Source organism: Schistocerca gregaria, chromosome 3 (assembly GCF_023897955.1).
Source record: "Schistocerca gregaria isolate iqSchGreg1 chromosome 3, iqSchGreg1.2, whole genome shotgun sequence".
Classification (NCBI taxonomy): Eukaryota; Metazoa; Arthropoda; class Insecta; order Orthoptera; family Acrididae; genus Schistocerca; species Schistocerca gregaria.
In genome coordinates, this window is record NC_064922.1 from 767021344 (window position 1) to 767043745 (window position 22402).

Genomic DNA, 22402 nt, shown 5'->3' on the forward strand with positions numbered 1-22402 from the left:
CTGCATTAGCTGACACATCGATCTCTGGTCTCAACGTAGCGCAGGAATGGTTTTGCGCTACAGACCTTTCTGTACAGATAAGAGCTGCAGACAGATAACAATGACGGCCTCGTGGGTGTGCTTTATCAGCAATATCAGCGGTCGACTCGGGAAGAGGGACTAGGTGTGTCAGGAACTCGACACACGGACGGTGCTAACGTCACTGTTGTGGCACATCAACTTACATTAAGTTGCATAACACCTTCCGCCGCCCGCATCGCTAGTCCGGCGCGTTCCAGGAAATGGCGTTACCGTCACTTTATGAGTCAGCCAGCGCTCAGAGCAGGCGAGCGGCCGAGATTACACAACGTGACGGCGGTCCGCTGTGTGCGGACGGGCTGGCGAGGAAGTTCCGTCTGCCGATTCGCAGAATGCCAGAGGCGGTCGCCCACCTCACGGTTTTCACGGCCGAACAGTGTACGCCGCTCAGTCGCACCAACTGCCGGCACTGGAACAGAAGCTCCCGAGAGCTGCACACGACGGCTGGTGAGTCGCTGGCTAAGCGTTCTCCTGCGCAGTAATACTGAGCACGTCACTGTGTTGCACATGTTAGAGAGAACCTACGAACGTTATCTGTCCTTCCCCTTCCTGGCTGACTCGCTAGTGGTTCAAAAATGGCTCTGAGCACTATGGGACTTAACTTCTAAGGTCATCACTGCCCTAGAACTTAGAACTACCTAAACCTAACTAACCTAAGGACATCACACACATCCATGCCCGAGGCAGGATTCGAACCTGCGACTGTAGCGGTCACGCGGTTCCAGACTGTATCGCCTAGAACCGCTCGGCCACCCCGGCCGGCACTCGCTAGTGGAAAGGGAGAGTGATGGCTCCCTGCACATCTCAGTACATCTTCTAGTGTTTCTCAGTCGTTACCTTAGAGATACTAAATTGATACTACAGAAACACTGACACTATCTCTAGAATGTTGACCTCTTAAAGAGGCCGCGTTCTTTCCTGCACTAACATATAAAATGCGAGGTATCCAAGACAGGCAACGCTAAATATACCCAGAAGGAATGTGGTTACCACCTAGTCATATCAAAAAATTGGCGAATGGTTTCAAGTAATCAAGACATGTTTTAACATTTATAACTGCTGAATTAAAGTACCTAGCTTTCCAGTTTTTAATGACACAATAAACTTTTTCCGTGACGCTGAAAATAATTTCAAAACTCGATTTCAACAATGGGTGTCTTGCTTGTTCGAATAGTGACAAAATTAGTAGCGCCGCAATCCACTGTCACGCCTTAAAAAATAAAAGGTCCCACTGTACCCAATGTAAGCAGACTCATAATTGAAGTTTGGTCCGTGTGTCTATTTGTCCGCTAGAACCACATATATATGGTGCGTTGATGAAAGATCCAGTCTTACTAGGAATTCGCGTCCTATGGGAAGCGTGCTCGGATGGCCGAGGCGGTTAAGACGACCGCTTGCATAAACCAGCAGATCCGGACTCGAGTCGTGGTCCAGCACAAGCTAATATCTGTTCCAAAGATTCATTTCAATGCCCGCATGCGGCTAACGTCAGGGATAAACTTTGAATAACTATACAAACTGCCGCTACATATTCGAGAGTGGGAAGAAAGGATGTCACTAAACCGTTTATGTTTCAGTGCAGTCGTAAGCTGGAAGGTATCCTGGCCATGCCAGGATCTCATGACGTGTCTTTTTAAAAAAATATTTTTTTTTCAAGAAGCTGGAAGTGTGAGACATAAAATCGGAAAACATGAGCAAGGAAGTTAGCTGCGAAGAAATATTGATTGACGAAAGAAGGAGATAAAAAAGTTCAGGGAAAGGCACGAATGCACAAATAGAAATCACTTAGGACTGAAATAATAGGCGAAATTCAGGGAAGGCGAGGCAAATGGCTGCAGAAAATGTGTGAAGAAATCGGAAAGACAAATGATCGACGTAAAGACTGATCCAGCATATGGAAGAATAAAACAACGTTTGTTGAAATACAGCATTAAGGTATCAATGAGAATCCCACTGTTAAACGCAGAGGAGAGAGTGGAGGAGGGAGGTAGGAAAAATGGTTCAAATGGCTCTGAGCACTACGGGACTTAACATCTATGGTCATCAGTCCCCTAGAACTTAGAACTACTTAATCCTAACTACCTTAAGAACAGCACACAACACCCGGTCATCACGAGACAGAGAAAATCCCTGGCCCCGCCGGGAATCGAACACGGGAACCCGGGCGTGGGTAGGAAGAACGCTACCGCACGACCACGAGCTGCGAACGAGGTAGGGAGGAGATTAGTGTTTAACTTTCCGTCGACAAGAGGGTGGTTAAGAGACGGAACACAAGCTCGGTTTGGGGAAGGATGAAGAAGGAAATGGCCTTGCCTTTTCAAAGGAACCACCCTAGCATTAGCCTTAAGCGATTTAGCGAAATCATGAGAAACCTAAATCTGGGTGGCCACAAGCGGGTTTGAAGGAGAGAGTCGACAAGTGAACAAAGTACACCTAACACTTATATGAGGGGTATGAATTGGGATATGTGATAGAAGAAGAAACTGGAGTTGATGTGGAAGAGATAGGTAATACAATATTAGAGTCAGAATTTAAAAGAGTTGGAAGACTTGAGATCAAATAAGCCAGAAGGGATAGATAATATTCCATCGGAATTTCTTATTTCACTGAAGGAATTGGGGAGCAATGGGCTAATCCAGTTGGTGGGTAGAATCTATGAGAGACTCGACATACCACCATACTTTCGGGAAAATATCATCTACACAATAACGAAGAGGGCTGATAGGTACCAGAAATAACGTATGATCTAAGAGCTCATGCATTCAATTTGCTAGAAAGAATAATATACAGAAGAATAAAAAAGAAAACTGAGAATCTGTGAGATGATGATCAGGTTGTCTTTAGGAGAGGTAAGGGCACTAGAGACAGATCTTAACGTTGCATCTGATAACCAAAGCAAGACTGAAGAAAAATCAAGAAACGGTAATAAGACTCGTCTACCCACAAACAGTGTTTCACAATGTCAAGAGGTGCAATATGTGCGAAATTCTGACAAAGGTAGGAGAAAACTATAGGGAAAGATGGTAATATACGAGAATCAAGAGAGACAATGAGACTGCAAGACCAAGAGTGAAGTACTCGCATTAAAATGCGTGTAAGACAGGAATGCAGTCATTCGACCCTACAGTTTAATCTGTACAGAGGAGGAGCAGTGATGGAAATGAAAGAAAGGCTCAAGTATCGGATTAAAATTAAGCTTGAAAAGATATCAGTGGTAAGATTCGCTGAGGAAATAAAGAAGAATTACAGAATTTGTTCGGTGGAATTAGCTGTCTAATTATTACACAATACGGAGTCAACCGAAGTATGAGGTAAGTAATGAGCAACAGCAGAAATGAGATTATCGAGAAGGTTAATATCAGAATTGATGATCATCAAACAGAGGAAGTTAAGGTATTCTGACACCTTAGCACCAAAATAATCCATGACAAATGAAACAAGGAGGACACAACAAGCAAACTAACACAGGTGAGAAATGCATTCCCTGCCAAGACGAGTTTATGAAACTGGCCTTAATTTGAGGAAGAAATTTCTGAGAATGTTCGCTTGGAGAACAGCAATGTATGGTAATGAATCATGGACTGCGAAAAAATTGGAACAGAATAGAATCGAAGCGTTTGAGGTGAAGTGCTGCAGACAAATGTTAAAAATTAGGTGGACTGATAATTAAAGGCTGAGGAAGTTCTCCGCAGAATCGGTGAAGAACGGATAATGTGGAAAACACTGAAAAAGAGAAGGACAGGACGATAGGACATGAGTTAAGATTTTTGGGAATAGATTCCATGGTACTAGAGGGCTGTAGCGGGTAAGAACTGCAGAGGAAGACAGAGATTCGAATTCATGCAACATATAATTGAATATTTCAGGCAAGAGCTTGCTCTGAGATGCAGAGGTTGGTACAGTAGAGGAATTCGTTGTGGCCGCATCAAACCAGTGACAAGACTGATTAAAATAAACATCCACGAGTCGCTATGAGCTTGAATGTGCGAGTGAGATCAGCCAAGGGAATATTCTGTCAATACTACTTTCAAACACATTTTACTTTTTGGACATTTCACTCCCTCCACAGCTTCATGGTATAGACTTTTAAAATTGTTCACATTTTTTCTGTACGATGTCTACTAAAACCGCAATGTGAAGCGGCGTTTCTATGAAAAATTTTGTTTACGTACAAATCAGCGTGCACAAATAAGGAATTGTTTGCAGTATGCACTACGGGTCAGTTGAAAATCAACACCAGGTAGGAGAGAGGAAAAGCAACTACCTTGATCCCTCAAGTGTGATGCAGTTTATTCAAGTATTGCGTCAGTGATCTATATTTTTCTGATGGGCCTGTAAACATCCACAAGTATCTACGTTCAGTAAGGAATGCTGCTGCAGTAATTGGAACACAAATTAAAGCAACTGAAACCAACATGATGAATGACGGCGCATTCTAAACAGATATTTACAGACCTTAACAGAGCATTTTTAAGAACCTTTTATTATTATTTCATGAACTTGCACAGTCACTCCATTATTTTAAATGGGAAATAATTGGACACTTGACATTGTAAAGATAATAATCATAATAACAACAGTCAGTGCTTGATTTGTCACGGTATCCGTCGCTAACTTTGACGAAAAAAAATGAGACCTACAGATTTTGAGATGTGGTACAAGGAAATTTTTTATGTGCTTGAGGCGTTGTAAAACAGACGTTGTATGCACACTTTGGAAATGTTTAGTAAAGGGCTAAGATAACCTTTTAAGAATCTAAATTTTAGAAAACCCCACAAAGTCGCAGCACCAGGATCTCTTTTTTTTATCAAATCAAGTACTGATAACAGTAATAGTTCTGAGAAGAATAATTAAATAAAAACCTTTCAAGTTTCTATATTCATTATCCTTGTCTATTCGTATAATCGGCAGTTGGGGTTTATTGCAGCTGGGTGTTTTTAGGAGGCCGACCCCGTTTAGAGGAATGTCTCGTTCGTCCGGCTGCAGTGGCTCTCTCCCTTCTCCGACCTCGGAGCGTTATGTTACTGCGTCTTGATGCTGCTGTTGTTGTTGGTGGGAGGCTGACATTCACCACAGTTTTTTTTAAGGATTGTGCGTAATGAAAAGAGTATATTTTGGTATTTCATTTGTTTTATCATGCTGGTCCCATAGATAAGTTAGAAACATCAATTTCTCAGTGCGTCGCACGAGGAGAATGGAGCCCGCTGTGCGTGCGAGTACCCATGCGATGGATGATCTCTTGCATGGATGGAATGGCCTGATGCCTGACGCCAGCGTCGGAATGGTTCGGCGCGATTCTGTTGATCACCAGTCTGCGGTTCTGTTCATCAGATTGAGTGTTTGTTCACCAGTCTGCGGTTCTGTTGATCAGACTGAGTGTTTGTTCACCAGTCTGCTAGACGTCTGCCACCACTCGACAAAAAATCCTATGTTGCAGAGCGTCTAATTCATTGTGGGTTTAGCACAAGTCGCTCCAGATCAGGTGTGTGTCTGCCAGTTTTTCGTTGGTCGGTACCGTCCTCTTAGCAATCACGTGTGTGTGTGTGTGTGTGTGTGTGTGTGTGTGTGTGTGTGTGTGTGTCTGTGTGTGTGTGAAATCTTATGGGACTTAACTGCTAAGGTCATCAGCCCCTAACTTTGCACACTACTTAAAACCTAAATTATCCTAAGGACAAACACACACACCCATGTCCGAGGGAGGACTCGAACTTCCGCCGGGAGCAGGAGCACAGTCCATGACTGCAGCGCCTAAGACCGCGCGGCTAATCCCGCACGGCTAGCAAAATGGTTCAAATGGCTCTGAGCACTATGGGACTTAACATCGGAGGCCATCAGTCCCCTAGACTTAGAACTACTTAAACCTAACTAGCCTAAGGACGTAACACACATCCATGCCCGAGGGAGGGTTCGAATTTGCGACCGTAGCAGCAGCGCGGTTCCGGACTGAAGCGCCTAGAACCGCTCGTCCACAGCGGCCGGTGGCGGCTACCAACCATGTACCACGTGCTGCCGACTTTTGGTGATAAAAAACGCGCTGAGACGTTTTGCCACATGACGTTTCACCAGTACTACGGAAATTTTTACTCAATGGCATTTTTGATGCTAGTTGCCTCTGGCAGGCATCATGTAGTTTCTTTGCTATCTTTTCTCTGGGACTGAAAACGTTTTGTGATGTGCTGCTTTGCTGCATGCAGTACTGTCGCATATAGCAGAGAGCAAATGGAATCTTTGGGTGGTCCACGACACTGTTGCGAACTCTGATCTGTACAAGTCGAACATGAACGCCGTCGGACTGGCCAGATTGGTTTCTGTCATTTCGGATGTCCCGTTTATCGGCCCACATTGTCTCTATCAGACTGAAGGCTCTTTCTTCTATCTTCATTGTTCGTATAGTGTAAGCGATCTTAAGTTGGTCTTCACACAGAGTAGCCAGTATACTACTTCTGTTGTAGCTCGTCCCAGTATTTTCGCGGGTTTACAAATTTTGGCCAGGTTGCAAGATTTTCAGAGCAAAAATATATTCATCAACGTTATCTTCTCTGTCAATGATAGATTTTTTGTTCCGTTTGCTTTAGTTAATGCTCTGCTAGAACATAGGTTTGTTCGCCAGCTGTAAGCTCTGATTTGTTGAACAATGACTTGGACGTGTACTCCAGGTTTTATGTTTCTCTTTTGTTGTGTACCAAGGCTTCTGTAAGTGTCTTGTGTTTCTCCCTGTAGGTATGAGCACATTTTTCGTAAGGTTTATCATCGCATGCGTTGCTCTTTTGTGCAGGTTTAAAACTTGCTTTAAGTTGTCCAAGTCTTGGACATCTGTAATAAGTATCCATAAAACATCTGCGTAATCTTACAAACTGTGCATGGTTTTCCTGCTGTCAGACGCGGGCAGTAAGACGATACTGCGTAGTAATGGGTTGTGCAAAATGACGAATAGTGCCAAAGATAATGGCTTTCGCTGTCTTACTGAACACTTGGTAGGAAATATACCTTTTGCTTCTCCATTGAATATCACTCCAGAACTGGAAATTGTCAGCACATTGAAGATTGGAGTCCTAAATTTATTCTCAAATCCAAAAATGTCGATGACTGTCATGAGGCTTTAATATCTGATTCTGTCGTATGCCGTCCTGTAATATCTCTGGATGTCAATGCTGTGGGAGTGTCGGTAGATGCTGCATATCGAGTGCAGTCTGCGTCGAGTACTGATTTTCCTGGCACGGTACAAGTTTGACTCATACAAATAACTTTATTCGGGGCTGTCTAGAGCGTCCGTCAAAGCATCGGGGTATGGTTTTTTAGTCTCAATTTTGACGTGTGACGGGCCTTAAATCTACGACTTGATGTTTCTCTTGACTTTTTGAGATTAGGACAATTATATCTACGGGACATTGTGGTAGGTCATACGATCCATTTCCAGTTTCGGAAAATGATCTGTATAAAGATACCTTTCAGGAGGTCTGAGAATTCTAGGTATAATTCCACTGGTAGACTGTCAGTTCAGGGTGATCGACATGCATTCGTCTTTAGTCACCACACTGAAACGTTCGTAGAATTGGAGTCTGTCAGTTCTCGTAAAGATCCGTGGCACGTCGCACATGAGGATAGCAGTCACGTTCTTCTCAAAGATTTTCCTCTGGAAGAGTTCTGTTAGGTATTGCTGCATTTCATATTTAACGTCATGATGTGTCTCGGTTCGATCCCCATTCGGTTTGCGTGGCTCGGAGATTTTCCCCTGTCGTTGCTTGTTTCTCTAGGTGGTATTTCAATGCATTTTTCTCGTCAAAAGAACTTAGAGGTGTCATAACATGATTTTTTGTTGTTCAATAGTTTCGCCTTAATCTTTTTTATTTCTAACAATACAGCGGTTTTTGCTCCTGGTTAGGACTTTAGTGCATCTCCCAGATATTGAATGTAGAATTCTGAGGTGAACATTCGCCAAAATGTCTTTTCCGTGCTTTAATTGATGACTATCGTAGGGCCGGTTTCACACAACAAGACTACCACATTAGAGTGCCTCAGTACGTCATTTCCATTAAAAGTAAGACGAAAACTAAAAAAAAAACTGTTTTACCTATGCTAGGGTTAATTACAGACATCATACATTAACAGAAAAACAAAATTCCACGAGGCATCTATTAGGAAGGAGTGTTTCAAGAAAACGGCAGTTGCAACCATACAGAATATGCTGGATTACAGAAATATAGACAGAAATGACTTTAAATAGACGAAACTGTACATTACGAAACTGTTTTGGACGAATTTATTGAAAATAGTAAAAATATGAATAAAGTTAAGAAAAGTAGATGCCACCTTTCATCGGCCAGTACGGCAGATGTCACAGCACCTAACAAAAGAGACAAAATTGTACAAGCAACCGAAGTTTGTTTAACGATTGTGGAGAATTAAAGATCAGGGACAAGAAGCACAAACTTTATGGTATGCCGATGACATTATAATCCTGACAGAGGTGTCAACGAACTTTGAACCTCAATTGCACAGAATAAACAGTGTCTTGAAAGGAGGCTAGAGTATGAACATCAACAAAACAAAAACAATGGTAATGAAGCGTAATGAAATTAAATATATTGATACTGAGAGAATCGCATTATGAAAGGGAAGATTAAAATTATTTCGCAGCTAAGTAACTGACGATGTCCGGATATAAAATAAAGGCCACCGACAGCAAGAAAAGATATTCTGAAATCGATAAATATTTCAATCTAGAACACAAGTTTAAGTTATTTTATATGTGGTGTCTGTTCTTTCCAACATGTCCGAAATAACAGACACCGCATGTATAAAACTATTAGGATGGTGCACAAGTTCGTAGGGGTATTGTTTTGCATGTTGGTATTGTAGTTGTTTTAAGTTTATTTACCGAATGCCATTTATTTCTAGTTCATTGTTGCTATTTGAGCTTAGATATTGTCATTTTATTATCTGGATATAGCGAGTGGAGCTGTGGTCACTATAAAATGGAGTACCATGTAGAGAAGACGGAACATTTCCGACGTATTCTTCTGTTTTTCAATAGAGCAGTGACGACAGCGGAGGCACCCCTAAACATTTGCACCGTGTATGGGAAGAATGCCATTGCACATAACACTGCAAGAATTTTTTTTTCCTTTTAAGGAGAATCGTTTTGACATTAGTGCCTCTCCACGTTCAAGAAGACCTTCGCGGTTTGATGAAGTTCCTTTAAACGCATTAACCCACAAGGATCCACGCCAGTGTTCTCGAGAACTCGCCGATATGATGAACTGTGAATATTCCATCTTCGTACAACTTTTGCTTTCAATGAGGAAGGTTCCAAAATCGGGTGCATTGGTACCGGATGCTCAACGGCAAAATCGTAAAAATGAGTGAATGGCCATATGTGTATCTCTGCTAGCTCGTCATCAATTGACCCAAGAACAACACCGACCATTCCTACTCAATATCGTAACTGGTGACAAGAAATGGTGCCATTATGAAAACATGAAGAAAATGAGGGAATGGCTGGTCCCAAACAAAGCAACAACTCTCCGTACAAAGACCTGCATGCATCCACAAAGGATAATGTTATGCTTACGGAGGAACAGCGATGGTGTGATGTACTACAAATTGCTTCCCCGTGGTGTAACCACCACTGCTGACATTTGTTATCAACAGCTAACAAGTCTTCCAGATGTAGTTCAAGAACAACAGCCAGGAAGACTGCGTGAAGTCATTCTACTCCACGATTACGCCCGCCCGCATTCTGCTGGACTGACAAAAGCAGTATACAGGAGTTGGTTTGGGTAGTCATTCCGCACACAACATTTTCATCTCATTCTGCACCATCAGATTTTCACTTATTCTGCTCTCTATCAAACTACTTCAAAGGAAGTTGCTTTCCAGATAAAAATGCGTTGCGAACATGCCTGGACGAGTTCTTCGCGTCACAACCACGTGATGTCTATAGTCGCAGAATTGAAAGAAAGTTACCCCATCGTTGGCAGAGTGTTGTAAATAGTGAAGGAGATTATGCTGTCGATGCCTAAGTCTCTGTTATATGTAGATACTTTTTTTTATTAAAACCACGGAAAAATGCTACGAACTTACTCACCAACCTATTATATACGCCTTCACGGCCATTCAAGTTCATTTCTGTGCAGATGGACTCTTCTTCTGAATTCTTGCGAGATCAGCGTTAGGCTGTGAGCAAAAAATACTGTGGACAAGTGGCGCTACGTATGTAGTGTGCGACAAGCTGGGAATGTGGACCGGACTAGAGACGTGCCCTGATAGCCGAAGCAGTATGAGGTCGCCATTTTGTTTTGTTTTGTTTCGCCAGGAGGGCGTTCCTACATCAATTTTCATTGGGCGTTATTTTGATGACACTCTCTTGGAGATGGAATTAAGCTATTACATATTGGTAGCCTGATTAAGAAAGTGTTATAGTGTTAATGGAATTGCAACTAAATTCAGGTGTGCCAACGATTAGTAGCAAACAAACAAATACATTAATAAAAGAAAGGTCACGTCTCGCCATTGAATTCATTTCAGGGTCTGATTGAAGCCGATGCCAGGGTTTCCGTTTCATCATAAATTTTAGTCATAAAGCCTTTACTAAAAGGAGTTCCTTCACTGTAGACGTGTGCTGAAGTGAAACTCAGACGATACGCAGTGGGGGAGAGGCCTCTTTTCAGACTGTCGCCTCTTGACAGCCCGGTAATCGAACTTAAATATATTTTCTGATACCATTTTTAAATTATGACATGCACATTTTAAGTACTGCGTTTTTCTGTAAAGTTACAAAAATTGCTCCAGAAAATGAAGGTTTTTCCAAATATGAAAGTATGTTCCTAGGTACAACATGGCATGTACCTAGCGACAAACGTTCGATAAAAATTTAAAAACACTGCACTCGACAAAATCTTGGCATTGCAGTATTTAACAGTCTATCTGTTACATTATTACTCTACTTTACACCAGTAATCAGTTAGTGGTGGTGGTTGTTGGGATGTTTAAGGGGGGCTAAACAGCTAAGGTCATCAGTCCCCCAAATCAGTTAGTGAAATAGAACTAAGCACAAGTATTATGTGAAACAGAGATTAAATACATTTATAAAAACACTATGTCATCAAAGGTATCCGGACACCTTGCTAAAAATTACTTACAAGTTCGCGGCGCCCTCCATCGGTATTGTGGGAATTCAATACCGTGTTTGCCCACCATTAGCATAGATGACAGCTTCCACTCCCGCAAACATACGTTCAGTCAGGTGCTGGAAGGTTTCTTGGGGAATGGCAGACCGTTCTTCGCAGAGTGCTGCACTGAGGAGAGGCATCGATATCGGTTGGTAAGACCTGGCACGAAGTCTGCGTTCCAAAGCATCTTAAAGGTGTTCTATAAGATTCAGGTCAGGCCCGTGCAGGCCAGTCCATTACAGGGATGCTATTGTCGTCTAGCCACTCCGCCACAGGCCGTGCATTTGAACAGGTGCTCGATCGAGTTGAAAGATGCAATCACCATCCCCGAATTGTTCTTCAACAGTGGGAAGCAAGAAGGTCCTCAAAACATCAGTGTAGGGCTGCACTGTGATAGAGCCGCGCAAAACAACAAGAGTTGCAAGAACTCCCCACGAGAAAGACGACCACACCACCGCCTCCGAATTTTACTGTTGGCACTCACGTTGGCCGATGACGTTCAGCATGCATTCGCCATACCCACACCCTGCCATCGGATCGTCACATTGTGTAGCGTGTTTCGTCACTCCACACAACGTTTTTCCACTGTTCATTCGTCCAATGTTTACTGCCTTTACGCGAAGCGATGCGTCGTTTGGCATTAACCGGCGTGATGTGTGGCTTATGAGCAGCCGCTTGACCATGAAATCAAAGTTTTTTCACCTCCCGCCTAACTGTTACAGTACTTCCAGTGGCTTCAACTTCACTTTCACATAGGAAATAGTGGACCTAAGGATTTTTAGGAGTGTGGAAATCTCGAGTACAGACGTACGATCCAAGTGACACCCAATCACCTGACGAAGTTCCAGACCTGTGAGTTCTCTGGAGCCCCACGTTCTGCTTTCTCACGATGTCTAATGACTACTGAGGTCGCTGTTATGGCGTACCTGCCAGTAAATGGCAGTACAATGCGTCTAATATGAAAAACGTATGTTTTTGGGGGCGTCGGGATACTTTTGATCACATAATGTAGAAGCTATTATAAACTAAAACAAATTTCCCTTTTTGGTTCAAGTGGCTCTAAGCACTATGGAACTTAACGTTTGAGGTCATCAGTGCCCTAGAACTTAGAACTACTTAAACCTAACTAACCTAAGGACATCACACACATCCATGCCCGAGGCAGGATTCGAACCTGCGACCGTAGCAGCAGCGCGGTTCCGGACTGAAGCGCCTAGAACCGCTCGGCGATAACGGCCGGCTTCCTTTTTGAGACAAGTAAAATATTTAAGGCATTGAATAAACTTACTTCTTCCGCAAGTATCACGTATTCCATGGTAAAAGACCATGTGTTTCAAGGTACAAGATGGTGTACTACCATCGAAGATTGTATTAACTGTCTACATACTATATCAATAATCATAAAAATACATTTTACTCACCCTAAAATTCGGCGTAAAACAGAACTTTGTAGGTCACAACAAAAAGAACTGTAGAAATCGGTGGAAGCTGCTTATGACTGTCTCTAGTGCTCATTCCTTCGTGTGATTGTAGAAGCAGTCGCTCCACTTAAGTACCCAAAAAAAAATTGTTTACCTAGGCAGCCAGCCAATGTGGCCGAGCGGTTCTAGGCGCTTCAGCCTGGAATCGCGCGACGGCTACGGTCGCAGGTTCGAATCCTGCCTCGGCATGGATGTGTGTGATGTCCTTAGGTTAGTTAGGTTTAAGTAGTTCTAAGTTCTAGGGTTTCAGATAGATTATATAATGGTAAGACAGAGATTTAGGAAGCAGGTTTAAAATTGTAAGACATTTCCAGGGGCAGATGTGGACTCTGACCACAATCTATTGGTTATGACCTGTAGATTAAAACTAAAGAAACTGCAAAAAGGTGGGAATTTAAGGAGATGGGATCTGGATAAACTAAAAGAACCAGAGGTTGTACAGAGTTTCAGGGAGAGCATAAGGGAGCAATTGACAGGAATGGGGGAAAGAAATACGGTGAAAGAAGAATGGGTAGTTTTGAGGGATGAAGAAGTGAAGGCAGCAGAGGATCAAGTAGGTAAAAAGACGAAGGCTAGTAGAAATCTTTGTGGAACAGAAGAAATATTGAATTTAATTGATGAAAGGAGAAAATATAAAAATGCAGTAAATGAAGCAGGCAAAAAGGAATACAGACGTCTCAAAAATGAGATCGACAGGAAGTGCAAAATGGCTAAGCAGGGATGGCTAGAGGACAAATGTAAAGATGTAGAGGCTTATCTCACTATGGGTAAGGTAGATACTGCCTACAGGAAAATTAAAGAGACTTTTGAAGTTAAGAGAACCACTTGTATGAACATCAAGGGCTCAGATGGAAACCCAGTTCTAAGCAAAGAAGGGAAAGCAGAAAGGTGGAAGGAGTATATAGAGGGTCTATACAAAGCCCATGTACTTGAGGACAATATTATGGAAATGGAAGAGGATGTAGATGAAGATGAAATGGGAGATACGATACTGCGTGAAGAGTTTGACAGAGCACTGAAAGACCTGAGTCGAAACAAGGCCCTCGGAGTAGACAACATTTCATTGGAACTACTGACGGCCTTGGGAGAGCCAGTCCTGACAAAACTCTACCATCTGGTGAGCAAGATGTATGAGACAGGCGAAATACCCTCAGACTTCAAGAAGAATATAATAATTCCAATCCCAAAGAAAGTGTTTACAGATGTGAAAATTACCGAACTATCTTAATAAGTCACAGCTGCAAAATACTAACGCGAATTCTTTACAGACGAATGGAAAAACTAGTAGAAGCTCACCTCGGGGAAGATCAGTTTGGATTCCGTCGAAATGTTGGAACACGTGAGGCAATACTGACCTTACGACTTATCTTAGAAGCTAGATTAAGGAAGGGCAAACCTACGTTTCTAGCATTTGTAGACTTAGAGAAAGCTTTTGACAATGTTGATTGGAATACTCTCTTTCAAATTCTGAAGGTAACAGGGGTAAAATACAGGGAGCGAAAGGCTATATACAATTTGTACAGAAACCAGATGGCAGTTATAAGAGTCGAGGGACATGAAAGGGAAGCAGTGGTTGGGAGTGAGACAGGGTTGTAGTCTCTCCCCGATGTTATTCAATTTGTATATTGCGCAAACAGTGAAGGAAACAAAAGAAAAATTCGGAGTAGGTATTAAAATCCATGGAGAAGAAATCAAAATGTTGAGGATCGCCGATGACATTGTAATTCTGTCAGAGACAGCAAAGGACTTGGAAGAGCAGTTGAACGGAATGGATAGTGTCTTGAAAGGAGGATATAAGATGAACATCAACAAAAGCAAAACGAGGTAATGGAATGTATTCGAATTAAGTCGCGTGATGCTGAGGGAATTAGATTAGGAAATGAGACACTTAAAGTAGTAAAGGAGTTTTGCTATTTGGGGAGCAAAATAAGTGATGATGGTCGAAGTAGAGAAGATATAAAATGTAGACTGGCAATGGAAAGGAAAGCGTTTTTGAAGAAGAGAAATTTGTTAACATCGAGTATAGATTTAAGTGTCAGGAAGTCATTTCTGAAAGTATTTGTATGGAGTGTAGCCATGTATGGAAGTGAAATATGGACGATAAATAGTTTGGACAAGAAGAGAATAGAAGTTTTCGAAATGTGGTGCTACAAAAGAATGCTGAAGGTTAGATGGGTAGATCACATAACTAATGAGGAAGTATTGAGCAGGATTGGGGAGAAGAGAAGTTTGTGGCACAACTTGACCAGAAGAAGGAATCGGTTGGTAGGACATGTTCTGAGGCATCAAGGGATCACCAATTTAGTATTGGAGGGCAGCGTGGAGGGTAAAAATCGTAGAGGGGGACCAAGAGATGAATACACTAAGCAGATTCAGAAGGATGTAGGTTGCAGTAGGTACTGGGAGATGAAGAAGCTTGCACAAGATAGAGTAGCATGGAGAGCTGCATCAAACCAGTCTCAGGATTGAAGACCACATCAACAACAAGTTCTAGGGGACTGATGACGTCAGATGTTAAGTCCCATAGTGCACAGAGCCATTTTTTTCACTAGGTTCACAATCCTCTAGGTAAAATATTCAGTTGTCGAGTACAAAGTTATGGAAAGAGTTACAAAAGACTGCTGACGATTACGTGATTTCATCTGATAAGTGATCAAGTGGTACTGAAACGAACCAGGAAGAAAAGAGCTCTGTGACAACTTGACTAAAAGCAGGATTAGGTTCATTGGACATGTCATAAGGCATCAAGGAGTACTGAATTTTGTAGTGGAGGGAAGTGTGGAAGTAAAAAGTACAAAGGGAGAGCAATGCTTGATTCCCATGTGTAGTTTCAAGTGGATTTATTGTACACTAGCCACGCAGCGAGAAAGAGGCTTGCACCGGACAGAACAGCGTGAGGAGCAGTGTCACACCAGTCTTCACACTGGAGACCACAAGAAAAACAACATATACAAGTACTTGAAATGGGTTCTCAGAGATTATTGTATTCCTCTAAAATGTCTAAAGTTGGAGTAAAAGTTGCACAAAAGAAAAATGCAAAATTATTCAGACACAGTCTGTGGAGGACAATTCTCAAAACAGGAAGAACGCTGTAAATAATATGTTTGGCAAGAAATGAGAAGTACAAAACAATAAATGCACTAGAAATTTCCTATAAATATTACTAACAGCTTAGAAGGAACATTTGCTTTTAATCAAGCAAAGGAAGAATCTGACTTCAGCAGTAAGTATTCCACAATGGACCATTTGTGAGTCGTGAGTTAAGTTATAGAACAGAGCAAAGAGCATGACTTACCACTTTGTCTACGACTGAGAAATATTTTTACTCGGTTTCAGCAAAACCTTTACTAACAGCCCTTTGGAGACAGCGATTGATTCACCCTGTGCTAGCTTACACTGGAATACGTCAAAAGTACCAACTCATACACTATGAGTAAGAACACGAATTAGCCGAAAGTACTTAATTATATTCATTCTGCAAATGAGATTGCACTTCTTCTTCAACAACGGAGTAAGTTTAAAATTACGCAGTGAAAATCGATAATATTAAGACTGATATGATGTGTAGTCATGATACCAAAATGAAAATACCACAGATTAACAACTAATTAATGGAACCAGTTGTTAGGTTTTTGTGTTTTAGTAGAGTTGAAGGCAACAACTAGGTGACCAATACCAAAATAAACAGAGTACTAAAAGTGGCCGGGAACGTTTTGATAAACTGTATAGGGTTCTTTTTTGTAATGAGATTTCATTGCGCTTCAAAAGGAAAGTTATCATCGATCAGCCTGTATGAGCAGTTTTGAGGTGTGACGGTTAGACACTAAATTTTAATGTGAAAACCTTTCAGAAATTGAAGATTGCTCATCAGACAATAGTAGAGCATGTCACAAATTTCTAAACGAAAAGAAAGAAATTGATCAGTTAGCAAGCTATAGTAGAAGACGATTTTTTTTAATTAAAAATTTGTTAAAATGGACGGGATAAAATCTGTCAAAGTGGACGGGATTTGCATCAAAGCAAATGGATGAACTACGTAAGTTCTTTTCATAACTCCAAGAGACAAGATACAGGAGTTGGCCTCTTAGATGGGTGGGTAAATGGCATTATAAAGTTGCAGGATGAACGTCAGTGCATATGACTTAAGACTGTATTGCTCGAAACAGTCTGGTGAAGGGTTTAACACATTTGTGGATGACCAATTCCTGGTTTTAATGTGATGATGAATTAAGGGAATGCACAACAAACAAAAGTGAGAATACTCAGACGGTAATTTAAGCTTCAAACCCTCTACACACGAGGCCGGTGTCATAGTTACTGTGCCGCTTCGTTAACTGTCGTCCATGACGTCTTGTTATCTTCTAGTAGCAGTAACGGTTAGAAGAGCCCCGCCACCGTTAGCTGGATTCTCAGAAGTAATCTAATCTGAGTTGTCCCCAGCTGGCGTCCCTCTGCTGTTGTCTTTGTTATCTTTTGACGTTCGACTATGCTGCTATTCCAAGAAGACCTTGCAATCTCCGTAAGGGCACCATACCTTTCTTATCTCCCCTTTCTCTGCCACAAAGGAGCGTTGTGGTACGCATTGTCACGAAATATTTCTGCCATTCAGTTTTGGTCATTCCTACGGAATTAATAACATCATAGCTATTCTAGTACACAGCGTAATTTGCTTTGTCGACCTCGATAGAATCGCGCAAAACCTTTCGTCAGCAAAAAGCTGTGACAATGGGTCGCGTTGTTCAGTCGGTTAAAGATTTTGGCACAAAAGGCAAGGACTCGGGTTCGAGTTCTGGGCCAACACACAGCAATTATTAGACTGGATATTTTAGAACAGCGCACACGTCTGGTAAACACCTGCAATATTCATTCTGACAACCATCGAGGAAGCAGTTATGGAATTAAAAGTGCGGCTAAACAGTGGAAATAAAATTCAAGCTGAAAAGTTATCAATAATTACATGTGCTGGCGAAATTGTTATCTCTAGTAAAGGCGAATTACAATTAACGGACAGGGCAACTGTTCAAAACATTTTCGTCAACGATGTAAGAACAATGCACTGATCATGAAATTTCTGTCCGCATAACAGTTTATTCTGAAAGAAATCTGTTTTCTATTGATTATATTTAGTTCAATATAAATTTCAGCACTTTCAGTCATCCCCAGTCCTTCGTAAACATGTTCATGGATTTTCAAAGTGTACAATCCATCTCCATTTATATCGAACGTGCTCGGCGTGGCATTAACTCAGTTTATCGCGGAATTTTCTGTGAAGAAGCATCTTTTCTTTTCTTTTTTCCGTGTTCTGAATGGCTTAACGCAGCCTGACACAATTTCTTCTCTTGCGCCAAGGTTTTGAGCTCAGGGTAGCTCTTGCGGCCAACTACTTCACTTATTTGCTGGGTGTTTTCCAATTTCTGTCTTCCTTTACAGTTATAGGCACCACAGCTCCGTCTAGCACCATGGGAGCTGACGTCTTAACATATGTACTAAACTCCTGTCCCTTCTTTTTTCCGGTGTTTTCTATGTGTTTCTTCCTTATCAGATTCTGAGGAGAAACTCATTCCATACCTTATCAGCCCACTTGATTTCAACCGTATTCTGTGGCACTACATCTCAACCGCTTCGATTTCCATCTGTTCAGGTTTTTCCACAGTCCATCATAATCACCATCAAATGCTGTGCTCCAAATGTTCATTCTCACTACTTTGCTATCAGCAATTCTGATGTCAAGTTTCTAGCTGTTCCCATTTTTGCTATATCTCATTACTTTCGGCTTTCTTCGTCTTACTTTTATTCCATATTCTCCATTCAATAGACTCTTCGTTCCATTCAACAGATATTGTAATTCTAATTCACCTTTATTAAGGATAGCAATTTCACCAGCAACTCTTGTCACTGATATCCTTTCACCCTGAATTTTAATCCCACTGTTTAACCATTCTTTTATTTCCGTCACTGCTTCTTTGATGTTCAGAGTGAACAGCAGAGGCGAGGACTGCGTTCCTGTCTTACACACATTTTAATCCGACCACTTTTTTCTTGGTCTTCCTCTCTTGTTGTTCCGTCTGGTTAATTCATCTTCACTGAGGATAGTAATTTCACCTGTGTACCTTATCATTGATATACTTTCAGCCCGAATTTTAGTCCCACTCTTCAACCGTTCTTTTATTTCCATCACTGCTCCTTCGAATTAAAGGTGGACCAGTATGGGTGGGGACTGCAGCCCTCTCGCACTCACATTTTAATCCGAGCACTTCGTTCTTGGTTCCTTTTCCTTCTTGGTTCTTGCAGATATTGTTTATTACTCGTCTTTTCCTGTAGTTTACTCCTACTTCCCTCAGAAATTTCAACACCTTGCAGCACTTTACATTGTCCAACGCTTTTTGCAGGTCGAGAAATCCTATGAATGATTCTCGATTTTTCTTCACTCTTGCTTCCATTATCAAGTGCAACGTTAGAACTGGCGCCCAAGCGCCTTTACTTTCTATAAGAACGAACTGATCGCCATCGAACTGATCCTTCATTCTTCTGTACATTATTCTTGCCGGCAACTTGGATTTATGTGCTGTTAAGATGTTTGTGCGATAGTTCTCGCACGTATCTGCGCTTGCTACCTTGGGAGTAAAACAGATGATATATTTCCGAAAATCGCAGGGTATGCTGCCAGTCTCAAACATTCTACACATAAACTCAAGATTCTAAAAATTTCTATGTAATGTTATCTATCTCTTCCGCCTTATATCAAGCCTTCCAAAGATAATTCAAATTCTAGCACTAATCCTGGATCACTTATCTTTTCCATGTCGACTCTAATTTCTTCTATCACGTTATCGGACAAGTCATTTCACCTCCTCCCCCGTAACAGAGACCTAGAGTGGACATTTTCCATCTATCCGCTCTCTCCTATGTGTTTAACAGTGGAATTCCCATTGCAGTGCAGGTTGACATGAACAGCAGGAGAAAATGGTATAACAGGAGTAGGATTCGTTATGGATAGGAAGGTAAGACAGAGAGAGTGTGTTACTGTGAACAGTTCAGTGATAGGGTTGCTCTAATCAGAATCGACAGTAAACCAACACCGACAGCGAAAGTTCAGGTACACATGCGGACGTCACAGGCTCAGGATGAAGAGATAGAGAGAGTATATGAGGATATTTAACGTAAAGAGAGATGAAAATCTAATAGTCATTCGGGACTGAAATGCAGTAGTGCGGGAAGGATTTGGAGAAAGGTTTACGGGGGACGGGAGAATAACGGCATCGTAGCAGGAATGAGGGGGGAGGTGGAATAAATTTCAGTTAGTAATAGCAAATACTCTGATCAAGAATCACTAGAGATGTAGGTATACTCGAAAAAGGTCGCGAGATACGAGAAGATTTCAGTTAGATTATATCATGATCAGGCAAAGATTCCGAAATCAGATACCGTATTGTAAGGCGTACCCAGGAGCATTTACAGATTCAGATCACAATTTAGTAGTAATTAAGAGTAGGCTGAAGTTTAAGAGACGAGTTAGGAAGAATCAGTGCGAGATGAAAGGGATAAATTACTAACGAATGAAGACACATGGTTGAATTTTTCTGAGGCTATAGATATTGCTATAACGAGTAGCTCAGTAGGTAGTTCAGTTGAAGAGGAATGGACTTCTATAAAAAGAGCAATCACAGTAGCTGGAGTAAAAAACATGGGTACATAGAAGGTAACTGAGAGGGAACCACGGATAGCACAAGATATCCCTCAGTTCATTGATGAAGCAAGGAAGTCAAAAATGATTATCTACATTTAGGAAAACAGAAATACAAGTCTCTTAGGAATTAAATGAACAGAAAGTGCAGGGAAGCTAATGCGAAATGGTTGCATGAAAAGTGTGAAGATATCGAAAGAGAAATGATTGTTGGAAGGACTGATTCAGCAGATCGAAAAATCAAAACAACCTTTTGTGAAATTAAAGGCAAGGGTTGTGATATTAAGACTGCAATAGGAGCTCCACTGTTAAATGCAGAGTAGAGAGAGTGAATGGATGGAGAGGGTACATCGGACGCCTCTTTGAGGGGTAAGGCTTATCTGACGACGTGATAGAAGGAGTAGGAGTCGACAAACACCCAAGAGAAATATGATCCAGTACTGCAAATAATTTAAAAGAGCTTTGGCAGACTTAAGATCCAATAAGGCACTAGAGATAGATAACATTCCAATAAAATTTCTAAAATCATTCACGCTGATGTGTAAAATGTATGAGTCTTATGATCCACACAATTCTGAAGAGCCCGAGATGATGGAGGTGGTACTCATGTGTGCATGATGTGTGCTTGCTTGTGCGTATGAACTGTGTGTGTTTCTCTTTTGCTGATGAAGGCTGTGGCAGAAAGCTTTATGTGAGTGTCTTTTAATTGTACCTGTCAGCAACTTAACGTGTCTGCTTTACGGTAAATGGCAATCTGTCTTTTTCGATATTCTTGTTCTTATTATAGGGCCAATATTGGTAATGAGTGGATCAATAGCCCACACACGACCATTGAGGCCACAAAACAGAGTAATGTCATGTTCAACAAACAGATAATACAGAATGACACCAATGTAAACTTTATCACTTGATAATGAAAGAAAATACTACAAAGAGATGTACCTCTTCCTTTTTTTGTTGTTTGTTGCTCAGTTCCTACGAAAATACCTCCAAACAGCTAATTATTATTTTAGCGATGGGCACAAGCTATCCATAGGCTTCTTGTAGTATTGTTTGTGGTAGAAGAAAGTTAAGACTTGTCTATAGGAATCTTTACTTGTTGCAGTTCTGGTTGCTCGGGACTGATCCTCGATGAACATCCGAAGAGGCTGAAGGAAAAGAAACATCGTCGAAAATGGCTTCAGAGGCGGAAGTGTGAGTTTCTAAATGACTTTGTACTTTTGAGGATCTACAGCGTCCAGATGTTTAATAAACTTAAACATAATCCGTAGTAGGCTGTAATGTAATGCTTATTTAATCATCGGATTAGCTAATTTCAGTCACGCATCGTTGACTAACACATTTGTAACATCTGTATTTCATGTTATTGTCAGATCAGTCTTAATTCTAAATGACATCACATTGAAATAATAAATAAATCTGAAACTATTTACTTCTCCTATCTTTACTAATAGTAGCGTATTCAAAAACATAAGCAGTTTACACAGTGATCAGTAACCTTTTAGGTGATAAGAGTTAGTGGATGACAATTTTCAAAAGATCAGACGTACCTTACATATTAGCCTATGTTCAGGAAAGGCTTATCATGCTGGTTAATATTACCTGAATTTTCCAAATGTAGAAGAAATTGTGAGCACTTTCAACTTCTAACGTACTCCCCATTCTCCTTATTTCATGCTACTAATACCTCTACATTCAGGTGTGTGAAGAGCTGCGTCACATTCAATAAACGTTTTAAGAACGTGGAATTCTAAAATAGTATGTGGAGAAATAACGAAGCATTCGAGTGACTCCGAATTTAGTATATCAAACCATTGAAACAGCCCCGTGGAAAATATATGAATTACAGTGCTGGTAAACCCCTTACGCTATTTCATTTTCAAACAGCTGAGTAAAACTGAACGTACTCGACATTTCTCTCTTTACTTCTTCTGATCATCACTAAACTGACGCCGGCCGGAGTGGCTGAGCGCTTCGAGGTGCTTCAG

At 41.4% G+C, this 22402-nt stretch overlaps 1 protein-coding gene across 1 annotated transcript in view; it reads left to right on the plus strand.

Moving 5' to 3' along the window:
- The first annotated feature begins 225 nt into the window (after positions 1-225).
- Positions 226-22402, plus strand: part of LOC126354018 (ATP-dependent translocase ABCB1-like) — a 242263-nt gene continuing 220086 nt past the window's right edge. The window contains exons 1-2 of the mRNA XM_050003341.1: positions 226-525; positions 21520-21608. Coding sequence (XP_049859298.1) covers positions 21589-21608 — 20 coding nt within the window. The 5' untranslated portion in view covers positions 226-525; positions 21520-21588. The remainder of the gene's footprint in view (positions 526-21519; positions 21609-22402) is intronic.